The sequence below is a fragment of the Rhipicephalus microplus genome, chromosome 4 (assembly GCF_043290135.1).
Source record: "Rhipicephalus microplus isolate Deutch F79 chromosome 4, USDA_Rmic, whole genome shotgun sequence".
NCBI lineage: Eukaryota > Metazoa > Arthropoda > Arachnida > Ixodida > Ixodidae > Rhipicephalus > Rhipicephalus microplus.
The window spans coordinates 96,836,574-96,849,156 of record NC_134703.1 but is presented as its reverse complement, the minus strand read 5'-3'; the positions used below and the strand labels follow the sequence as shown (position 1 = coordinate 96,849,156).

At 47.6% G+C, this 12,583-nt stretch overlaps 1 protein-coding gene across 2 annotated transcripts in view; it reads right to left on the bottom strand.

Moving 5' to 3' along the window:
• Positions 1-12,583, bottom strand: part of LOC142813958 (uncharacterized) — a 56,873-nt gene that overhangs the window by 2,358 nt on the left and 41,932 nt on the right. For both annotated transcript variants that reach the window (XM_075891909.1, XM_075891910.1), the window contains exon 4: positions 11,457-11,585. In XM_075891909.1, the coding sequence (XP_075748024.1) occupies positions 11,457-11,585 (129 nt within the window). The remainder of the gene's footprint in view (positions 1-11,456; positions 11,586-12,583) is intronic.

The window sequence follows — 12,583 nt, the reverse complement described above, 5'->3', positions numbered from 1 at the left end:
CCGCAAGGGCAATGGCGACGTCCTCAGCCTGTATTACATAATACACCCTTAAGGCTTGATTATCGCCATGTGTGCCTTCATGAACAGCAGCCTCCATGCACTAGCCCTCGGAGGTTGGGGTCGCAACGTCCCCGAAATATACTCCTGGTTTCTGTCTAAATATTCGTTCCAGCTCCTGAGCGCGCACGTTATCCCACCTGGTGTGTCCACGTCTGTTCGTTTTTGGTGGGTAGAGGTTGAACGAGAAAAACCAGATGGGACACAGCTCGGACACCTTGACCCACTCCTGTTGTTCGAAGTCATGCTATATGTGCAGATGTGCAAACAGGAGTTGGCAAAAGTTGGTTTGGACTAGCCGTGTGTATTGGTTTCAAGATGGGCTTGCCCCAACTCTTGGTACGAAATAAACACACCCAATGGCTTGAGGCGCCTGTTTGATTTAGATATCAGAAGATCAGGAACCCACTTTATTATCTTTTTATTGATTGCTTGAATTTATTCTTTCTCATGTTGGTGGAGGGGGAGCTAAAGGGCAGAGTAAATGACTATGCTGGTGAGAAAAGCATGCGCTAGCCGCAACGCATTTGTGCACCGAAGTCCCCACGTCTTATTGGAGACCCTGCGAATTATGCGACCCACCTGGTCTCCTACCTTCCTTACTTTGGTGATTGTTGTGTCAATACCGGAGTGGTTGTTGACAGTATAGGCCCAGGACCATGTCTTCTCCACTCGTCTGATTGTGCCCGCGGGAAGAGTGATGGAGATATCTGTGTTGTTTTCGATGATTGATATGTGGGGTTTAACCTCCCAAACCACCATATGATTATGAGAGACGCCGTAGTGGAGAGCTCCGGAGATTTCGACCACCTGGTGTTCTTTAACGTGCACCCAAATCTGAAGACACGAGCCTACAACATTTTCACCTCCATCGGAAATGCAGCCGCCGTCCGGGACTTGATCCCGCCATCTGCGGGTCAGTAGCCCAATAACTTAGCCACTAGACCACAGCAATGAAGCAGCTGTGTTGTCTTTAGCCATGCCTCTCATGCGAAGCAATTGTTAAGCACTTCTCGTGTTTCCTTGTGTGTTTTAGCGCTTGCCCTGTTTCCATCTTTTGTGTGTTTCCAGCGCTTGCCCGTATTCATTCTCTTGTTATGTTTTCAGTGCTTGTCCTATTTCTTTCTCTTGTGTGTTTAGTTTTGTGCGATGCCCAATTATGGCATTCTATTTTATTGGGAGCGCAATCAAGTCCGCAAAGCTCCACGTAGCTAAGAAATTTCTGTTGCACACCGGAGCGAACGGTATAAAGTGGTTACTTGCTACCTGCATTTAGAATTAAACACATAATGTTCAGGCACAAGATAGACTAAAAGGAAGAATTAAACGGGGCTACCTCTAAACTTGAACTGCAAATTTTACTCTGAACCCGTGATTAACGAAGTAAACAAACAACAAAACAATCTAACCTGATAGTGACATCACCCATCTGCCGTCAATGCCAGCCGCACGTGCCAATCTACACTTCGCGCATGCAGCCTTAAAAGAAGCCGATTTCTTTTCAAGCTTGGCGAAACTCAGAATTTTTCCGAGCTCTGGCGAAAACCCCTTTGAATGAGCCAACAGTACGAAAACGTCGAACACACCCCTGAGTGCACAATGTTTCACTAGTTACGGTGTAACCCGGCATCGCGTCAAGAATTGTCGACAAAATATGGCGGTGTTTTTAGGCGAGAGGCATATTCTTTATCGATTTGCCATTTCGCTGAGTGCCCAAAGTGCACCCATGCAATAAAACTGTCAGAAAAGTTTCACGGTGATAGTTTTTTAAAAGCGAGGGTTGTTTCAATTATTTAGACGTTTTCAGTGCCTGCGCTAAGTGTGGTTTAAAGAAATCAGCAAGTTGACCTCTGAAATCCGGCTGAGTACCTTACTACATCGCGGCCGCAGGTAAATTCGAAGCCACGTGCTAATCATAGTGGTAGGCCTCTACATTCTAAGGCACTGCTTGGCCGGTGCACTCCGGCTTCGTCGTCTCCATCATCTGCTAGAACCGGGGCAGGTGCGCCCGGCTAACTATCCATTTGCCTGGGTGGTATACTTGGCCAGTTAGGCCAGGACATACTATGACCAAGCTAATTTGGCCAAGTCATGTCAAGACCGAGATAATTACGCAACATGTTAATAAAACCATGCTCAACAAGCCATGTAAACCTATGACCATTCTAATAAAAGTATGGTTGTTGACGGGATAACTAAACTATGCTAATTAACGTTACCTTAATCATAAACGCAATAAGTTAAACAATGTAATTTAACACTAATATTATAATGACAATTATGATTGTCGTACATAAAATATTTTAAATAGCTTCGTACTAATCACGATCTTTCTAATTGCACACAAGGTAATTGAAACCAATGAAGTTTTAAAAAAATTGCCGGAATGGAAACCATTGCGCATGAGTGAAGCCATGCCTATGGCAAAAGGGCGGCTGTGGTGGTCATCTTACTAGGAGCCTAATGAACTATCAAGTTTCAGCGATTGAAGCAAAGAACGTTATTGCATACTGGTAACAGAACTTCAGGTGATTACATCTGGTATAAGAAGATCACTCAAGTGGCACGTATAAACGAGAGGACATCTACGCGATGTAACTTATAGCACTGCGATATATTTACGAAGAAAAAGAAAAGGAAACACAAAAATTGCAAAGCCTTAACAATGATCACATACTGTTTGCGAAGAAAAGCAACATTTTGTTGGCTTTGCCAGAGGCTTTTAAAATGTCAGTATAAAAATTCAGCATTCCCATTCCTCGCCCCCAAAAAATCATGAATGCCATCTTCTGGCGAAGGCTTCTTCACACTGCGTTTCTATCTGTTCGGCAAGGTTGGGAACCATGATCATTCCAGGAAAGAAGGAACAAAGAGAGAAGGCAAGGATGTTAAACAAAAAAGTCATCCGGTTGGCTACCCTACAACATGCGACGTTGGATACGCAACTCATTGGGGTCGTTGGCATGCTTCGGCTGCACAGCGCTGACGCCACAAGATGAACATCGCTGCATAAAGTACAAGCTGTTCAAATAAGCCCCTTCTGCGCTGTCCGAACGAAGAAACTGAGGCTTCGAACTGACGACACAGGACGTGCCACGCGACTTTGGCTGCAACGCATTCAAACGTCATATGGCACATCGTTTCTCTTTTGCAGCGCTGGGGGGCCGTGATCATTCGAAACGACGCCCTAATGTGACAGTCTCTGAGAAGTGGGCAACGCGTTCTACCGCCGCAGTCAATCGAATTCTCTAGCGACTTCCGGCACATACTTTGGCCATTTCTGACACTTGCTGAGCCTCCATCTCTGTTATTTCTGGTCAGTAATGGAGCAACCGACCAGCATTTCACTAACACGCGCGACTGCAAGTTTGGCAAGGTATTCTTTGGTGGCGTCGACATCGAACGCTTGAGGCGCACTGGTGCTTTATAAAAGGCATGAAGGTGATTTGCTTGCGGCCCCCGGTACCTAAGCGGCTCTAAGAGTTCTGGTTTCTATTGCAATAAACTACGACCAGGAAACTATTGAGCGTTACATAGTGCTACAAGTGCGTCCTAGTGTTACTAGTTTTTCTTAGTATATCTCTAATAGGAGGCAAAGTTCATGGGAGATTCAGTCACCCGTACTCGTTGATGTGTGTTGTTTCGTTGGGAACCACTATCTTTTAATAGAGAATTAACGTAGAATTTATACTAACATACCGAAGCCACGTTATCTCTAAGGGGGCACTACCAGAAAAGAGCATGTTTCCGACATCATTGGAGGGGAAAAGCTGGCTTCACTTTTTATACCAAGGCATTGCGGGAGCTTCTGCTTCAGCAATTTCACAGATGAAGCTCAATAAGCCGTGGGTCGCGCGTCCCCGATGTATGAAGTTGTAGTAATAGTAGTATTAGCAGTCGTAGTAGTAGGTTGCCACCTCTCGTTTAGTCCTTGGAATATGCATTGGATGGCGGTACTTGTGTGTGATGAATATGTGATGAAATGATACGTGATGGCTGTACTAGGAAGGTTCACTATATGGAAGAACAGATGAACGCACGGATAGACGGATGGACAAACGGACAGACAAAGAGAGGAAGAGAGGAATGAATGGACGGACAGACATACAGATAGACAGTTGCATGGACGAATGGATGGAAGGTCGAGCGCACAGATGGACAACGCATGGATGGATGCACGGGCGGACGCAAGAACGGATGGACTGACGTACGCTTCACCCGAGTCATCATCATTCATTCCGTGGATATGCTGTGCTTTTTTGTTCAACCTCTTTGATTGAACTAGAATATTTGAAATCTTATTGTTCGGACTATTGAGGTTGCGACACTAAATCACATGCTCTGAGATTGTGCCAAAGATCCGCAAGGTGCTATATCCGGAACCTTTCCGCCGCACTGGGCCGGTGCCCTGTGCAGCTACAGCCTCGGTGACCAACTCTGGGCCTTGCAGCAGGCCCACGAAGCAGTGGTCTCAAAGGCTATATGAAGGCTATGCAAAAGCTATATGAAAATATAGTCTTGGTAGCTGTATAGCACAGCGTCCCATTGCTTAGCGTGGGGTGTTCACTGTCACCAGAGGCGAGATCATGCCGGCCGTTCATCAGCGAAAGCAGTCGGCAGGGTGAGGAGCAGCTATCTACACACTCTGTGAGCTAGCTCAGCTCTGAAATATCACACGAATAAACAGCACATAAAAAATCACAGCATATCCACGGAGTGAAGGATGATGAGTTGGGTGAAGCGCCGATCAATCTGTCCGTGCTGTTGTCTGTTCATTCGTCCTTGCTTCCGTCCGTCCATGCGTCCGTCCGTCTGTCTGTACGTGCGTCTGCCTGTCTGTTTTTGGCCCGTTCATCTATCCGTCTGTATACCTGTCTGTCCATCTGCCGTCTGTGCGTCCGACCATGACTCCGTCTGTCCGTCTATCTGACCTTCTGTCTATCAATCCATCTAGTGAATACTCCAAGTACCGCCATCTCGCATCTTTTCATCATATTGCTACGTACCAGTGCATGGAGTTGAAGAAGAAAAAGCAGATAGACTGGCGCGAGCTAATCTGTGTGGCTGGCGCTGCTCGTTTAACCAGCTGTAAATACATCGGTGACTACCCCTCCGAGTCGGTCTCCTCGTAACTTATTTGGCGGAGTTGTGCGATCCCCGTCCTCGCCACGGAATTCCGAAGCGGACGCTTCCTCGCGGCTTACAACTTGACAACTCAAGACTCGGCTACATCCTCTCCGCTCGCCCGCCCTTCTGCCCGGCCTGTCAACCCAGTCAACCCAGCGCCCACGACAACTTTCGTGACGCTCCTCGCGCTCAAAGACCCCGGCGTGTTCTCGGGCAGCCAGGGTTCCGACTTCGACCAGTGGCCACGCCTCTACGAACGCGTCAGCGCCACTTACAGGTGGGATCCCACTGTTATGTTCGCAAATGTCATCTTTTATCTCGACGGAACCCCTCGTGTTTGGTTTGACAACCACGAGCATGACATAACAAGCTGGGACAGCTTCAAGGAAAAGATCCATGAGCTTTTTGGCAACATCTCTGGTCATCGTGAAGCTGCGAAAAATGAGTTGTCGACTCGCGCACAATCTTCCTCAGAGCCCTACATCGGTTACATTCAGGCTGTCCTCTCACTATGCCGCCAAGCTGACGAAAACATGTCCGAACCTGAAAAAGTTGCACATATCCCAAAGGGCATCGCCGACGACACGTTCAATTTGTTGGTATTCAACAATGTGTCATCTGTTGATGCAATAATTCAAGAATGCCGCCGGTTCCAACAAGCTAAACGCAGACGCATATCCCATCAGTTTCAGCGCCTTCCGAACACCACTGCGACGTCCTCGTGTCTCGACACATATCAGCCACCAGACACCTATGACATCTTCATGCGAATCGTCAGGCGGGAACTTGGAGCGGCTGCTCCAGCTAAGGTGGGACCAACGTCCCCTGACCTCTTTCCTCCAATTACGTTGCCTCTCATTCAAGCAGTCGTCCGGCAGGAAATCACCAGCTTGGGAATTTACTCTATCTCACCACCTCCCTGCACCGACGACCAGCCCCGATACATACCTACACGTCACTTCCCGACCAGCTCTCCCTCAACGTTCCGTAATCCATCCGCATGGCGAACACACGATGGCAAGCCGATCTGCTTCTCGTGTCGCACAATCGGGCACATTTTTCGCCATTGCAGAAGTCGCTGGGGTCCTCTTGCACAACCATCCTCCCGTCCCTTCTATGCACGTCCTGCCCATCGCCATGAGACCAGCCGCCACCATTTTGCCCAGGAACCTGCTTCTGAATACCACTACTCCCGCCCTCCATCCCTCGAACGTCGCCAGTCTCGTTCTCCACAGCCCCATCGACCATCTTCTCCCGCCTTCCTATGAGGTTCTCCGACAGAAACCTAAGTGCTGCAGCCCCCAGTGGTGGCGCTGCATTTCCCGGACTGACCGAAAATCCTCTCTTGGCGATACTGTCAAAGCGGAACCTTATAGACGCACAAGTAGACGGCGTACATGCCACTGCTCTTGTCGACACCTGCGCTAACTCTCCGTAATGACGAGTGATTTTCGCCGCAAGCTCAAGAAGGTTCTCACACTTGCGACCAGTCAGTTCGTTCGTGTTGCGAATGGTGGAATAGCGTCTATCGTTGGAATGTGCTCCACTCATGTGAGAGTTGCGGATCGACACACAGTTGTTCTCTTCACCATCCTTGATAGATGCCCCTACGACGTAATCTTAGGCCTCGACTTCCTGTCCGCGCATTCTTCCCTCATAGACTGTTCCACCAGTACGCTCCGTCTACACTTGCCCGCAAGAGAACCTCTTGCACAACGGCCGAGTCGCCTCTGCACAACGGGACACGCGCGCCTCCTTCCACAGACACTGACCTACATAGAGCTCCTCTCAATACCACCAGTTCCCGACGGTGAATATGTTCTGACCCCTTTCACCGATGTCCTCATAAACAACGGCATTACAATACCGCACACCATTCTGTTCGTCGCAGGAAATTCTACGTGCCTCCCAGTTGTCAACTTTATCTTGAGACCTCAAATTCTGCCACAATGGATCTCTTTGGCGTTGCTCTGCACTATAGAAGACAATGCAGTAAATGGTTTCACGATGGCCGCTCCTTCTGACCCCCACGCTCCACATCAATCTACCACTTGCTCCGACAGCGCTATTACGTCGATTATCGCTTCCAACTTAACGCCGCTGCAGACTGATGAGCTCCACCAGGTTCTGCTGTCCTACGTTGACGTTTTTTACCTCAGCAGCCGTCCTTTGGGGAAAGCTATCGGTATGACCCACCGCATAAACACTGGTAATGAGCATCCTATTCATAGGCGTCCATATCGAGTGTCGGCGGCCGAGTATCACATTATCCAAAGTGAGGTCTACAAAATGCTCGCCAAGGACATCATTGAGCCATCCTGCAGTCCTTGGGCTTCTCCTGTATTGGTAGTCCGCAAGAAAGATGATGCATGGCGTTTCTGCATTGATTATCGACACCTCAACAAAATTACCATAAAAGACGTGCATCCTCTGCCACGAATAGTTGATGCGCTTGATTGCCTCTATGGGTCCCATTATTTTTCCTCCATAGACCTTCGTTCCGGCTACTGGCAGATAAAGGTAGATAAAATGGACCGTGAAAAGACGGCATTCATCACCGCCGATGATTCATCACCGCCGATGGCCTATATCAGTTCAAGGTCATGCCCTTCGGCCTTTGTAACGCTCCAGCCACCATCGAACTAATGATGGACTCCCTGCTCAAGGGATTCAAATGGTCTACCTGTTTGTGCTACGTGGACGACGTCATTGTCTTCTCACCAACATTTGAAACTCATGTAGAGCGCCTCTCAGCCATCTTAGGAATCTTCCGTCACGCTGGCCTGCAGCTCAACTCATCCAAATGTCACTTTGGAGGCCATCAAATGACAGTACTTGGCCATTCAGTAGACGCCAACGGTGTACAACCAGACCGGGCAAAAATCAGCGCCGTCAAAAACTTTCCTGTACCACGATCTGCGAAGGATATACGTAGCCTTATCGGACTATGCTCCTACTTCTGATGCTTCGTGAAAAATTTTGCGCACATAACGAGGCCGCTCACTCAGCTCCTCAAGAAAGAAGTCCCGTTTTCACGGGGCTCCGAAGAGGCTTCTGCGTTCTCGACTCTCGTCGCTCTTCTCACTACTCCTTCAATTCTGGCACACTTCAACCCCGCTGCCCCTACGACAATCCGTACAGATGCAAGTGGACATGGCATTGGTGCAGTGCTGGCTCAGAAACAACATGGCCATGATTGCGTTATTGCATATGCCAGCCGCCTCCTATCCGCCCCTGAGTGTACCTGTTCGATCGCAGAGTGTGAGTGCTTGGCTCTTGTATGGGCGATGGCAAAATTTCGACCTTATCATACGGACGCCCATTTCAGGTAGTTACCAACCACCACGCGCTCTGATGGCTCAACTCTCTGAAAGATCCATCAGGCCGCCTTGGTCGCTGGACTTTGCGCCTGCAAGAGTTTTCCTATTCGGTGGTCTACAAATCTGACCGCCTACACAATGATGCCGATTGGCTCTCCCGGTACCCTGTCGACGATCCAGAGGACACTGACGAGCCCACGGAGAACTCGATCATGTCAGTGTCCGACTTCCTTAATAGTGGGGAAGAACACAAGCGTGATCCAGTGCTGCTTGACATCATCAGCCGTATGGAATGCTACCCAAGTGATGCTTCCGTCCGCTACTTTGTCATTCAAAAGGGTGTGCTATACCGTCGCGATTTCCTACCAGACGGGTCCGACCTTCTCATTGTTGTGCCTAAGCATTTGCGCCGCTGTGTTCTCACCGAACTTCACAATACTCTTACGCGTGGACACCTTGGCGTATCCCGCACGCACGAGCGCGTCCGGCGCCGTTTCTTCTTGCCAGGCCTTGCTCGCTTGGTACGCCGACACGTCGCCACGTGTGACCTATGCAAACGTCGTAAAACACCATCACTGCTACCCACTGGCCATCTTCAATCAATTTACATACCCGCGGAACCATTTTACCGTGTTGGATTAGACCTGCTTGGTCCTTTCCACACATCAACATTGGGAAACAAATGGACAGCCGTTATTACAGACTACGCTACACGCTACGCTATTACGCGAGCTCTACCGACCAGCTGTGCAACCGACGTCGCTGACTTCTTGTTACGGGACGTTACGGGACGTTATATTGATTCCCGGTGCTCCGAGACAGCTTCTCAAAGACCGCGGCCGTACATTTCTATCTCAAGTCATCGCCGACATCCTGCGTTCTTGTTCCACGCAACACACGCTGACAACCGCTTACCACCCTCAAACGAATGGACTCACGGAACGATTTAACCGTACCCTAACAAATATGCTCGCCATGTACGTGTCGCCCAGCCAACGAGACTGGGACGTTATCTTACCCTACGCAGCTTTCGCGTATAATTCATCCCGTCACTACACAGCGGGCTTTCCGCCATTCTACTTATTGCATGGAAGAGAGCCGACTTTACCACTGGACACATTCATCTCAGCTCACACCTCGTCCACCTGCGAGTATGCCCGCGACGCGATTGCGCGAGCCGATCATGCCCGTCAGCTCACTCGCGCTCAGCTGATGGCGTCGCAAACCAACCAATGGCGTCGGTACGATGCGGAACATAGAGATGTACATTTCGCTCCCGGTACCCTCGTTTTACTCTGGTCCCCTCATCGTCTGCTTGGCATATCAGAAAAAAGTCTGTCTCATTACACGGGACCCTACCGTATATTGCGTCAAGTCACACCTGTCACATACGAGATAAGCCCCATCTATCCATCATCATCTACTATGCGGTCCAGTGACATTGTACACGTCCCGCGGATCAAGCCCTACAAGAATGCGTCAGATAACGACCTTTAAAGCACCGGGACGGTGCCTCCGCCGCCGGGGGTCATGCTACGTGCCAGTGCATGGATTTGAAGAAGACAAAGCAGATAGACTGGCGCGAGCTAATCTTTGTGGCTGGCGCTGCTCGCTTAAGCGGCTGTAAATACATCGGTGACTATCCCTCCGAGTCGGTCTCCTTCTCGTAACAATATATTCATCATATACAAGTACCACCATCCAGCAGACATTCCGAGGACTAAACCAGAGGTGGCTACCTACTACTACTACTACTGCTACTGCTACTACTACTACTACTACTACTACTACTACTACTACTACTACTACTTCTACTACTACTACTACTACTACTACTACTACTACTACTACTACTACTACTACTACTACTACTACTACATACATACATTGGGGACGCATGACACACCGCTTAAAGAGCTTCGTCTCTAATCAGTAAACTACTTGAGGTACGCACGAAACTACCACGGAAAAATGACCGATGCCTCATGGACCTGGGAATGCGCCGATCCAATGAACACGCAGAACTAAACACAAGCTATGATAGAGAATTGCCTGGATATGTCCCCCGTCCTCTTTTATGGCACTCGACGAAAAATTGAGGCGATGCTACGTTTAGCCAGGTTTGACATACAATGTAAGCTTATAGTTAAATTTGACATTTACAAATTTACGACGATTGCAAGACCAAATTATATCGAGTTTTTTGTTTTGGTTGTTTGTCCCTTCCTCACCAATTCGCGCTACAATCGTCACGCGGTTGTTAATGTCTTTCTTAATAGGTTTCAGACCGCTTTCGTTCCGACATTCGGGACCAATCTAGATTGACATTGGCACTGACGCGTACGCACGCGATGTTTCTTTGATAACCACCGCCAATGCTTCACGTGCGTATGTGACGTCACGCGCGTTGTAGCCATTTTATTAGCGCTGCTATCACGAGCACCGCACTGTCCTCATGCATGCCGCCGTAGAAAGAGCTTGGAGAGAAGTCGTCTGCCCAAGAAGTTTCGGCCATCATGCATAGCACCCCTTGATGAGAAAATGGGGGGTGTACTTACAGAACTATCTGCCTCCTTGTGTATCTACAAAGCCTCAGCGTTCTCGTGTCGAATCTCGCCACATAAAAACAATGGGCAACTAATTAAAATAGAAAAGATAACAATAACAAAGTAAATAAAAGTGTGCGCCGGTTTTTAAAGTGCAAAGCAATTTTTTTTCGCTGAGATAGCTAAAAAACTCACGGTATAAAAGCTAATATTATTCAAATATTTTTGGTACCAATGCTCTCTAGCTTATATAGCGTTGCACATGATGTATCAAACAATATTGATGAGAGAAAATTGCATAATGTTTTTAAAAGAAAGAAAAAAAAGAAAAATAAAGTTGCTTTACTAAAAATTTCAACGAGAGTATCAAATGAACTTTTCTTATTGTAATATGCTTCAATCTTACCTGTTCTAACCTTTTCGGCCAGAATAAGGCAATGAGCGTCACTAAATAAAACAAGGTACCCCGTTTCGTTTGCTCGCGAAGAGATGCCTATATAAACATCAGAGACGTTCAGTATAGTAATATTTTGCCCTGAAAAAAAATCGAGCCGTGAGATCTTAAAGAATATATTTTCCTGTGCTCTTTCTTCCCATAATTGAAAGAAAAGTGCAATAAGAACTACTGGTTAGTATAAACGCTATGAACAAAATAGAACAGTGATTAGAACCAAAGAATAAACAAAGAAGGAACAACAAACATGATATGCTATAATAACGCGATAATATCAAAGGTGAGGAATTAAAATCGCAAACAAAAACTTTGAAGGTGCTTCAGCTTCCCCTTCATGAGTGGAACGTGGTAGCAAAGCTGGGCACCGTTCACACCACCTTCACACTTGCTCGAAAATCTTCACTTTTTTGCGGACATTCCAACCATGCTGGAAGGAAACGAACAGCTGTGTGCGTAACATTGTCTGTTTGAAACTCCGATAATATGAGAAGTATTCGTTGGTAAGGCAGTGCGTGCACTTTTGCTACAACATTCTTCGTTGGCACTGAAGCTGATGAAGGCCGCTAATATGCATGAAGATTTTCTTAAGGATTTCGCCTTCAAACCACCCTCACATTGGAAAATTTGCATGGTGCAACGCCTGGTGCGATTGTATACTTATACTCTGCAACATTATGCATGTGTGTATGGGACTCCTCAAAAAAAATAACGACGAAGTTAAGAATTTTAGGCCGAGGTCACAAGCAATAGTGTGGGTTCATGATATATCACCTGACTGCCACGCGGAATACCGAAGTTGGATTCGGGCCCAAACAACTGGCCTACTTTTATTTTTATTTATGAAAATTTTCTTTAGCAATCGCCAATGTGGCAAAGCAACACTGCCACAGTTGCCTAGTGTAAATTATGGACAATTAGGGACGTATTTTTACGTCGCTACAATAAAAACACTCTCCACCGTCGGTGTGGTAGAAGCTTACATCGTTCCAGCTGCCATGGATTATTCTGCACAAACTGTCCTTTGCGGTTTCAAAAGGTTAATATCAATCTATTCACGAGGTACCATAGGCGTCTGCCTG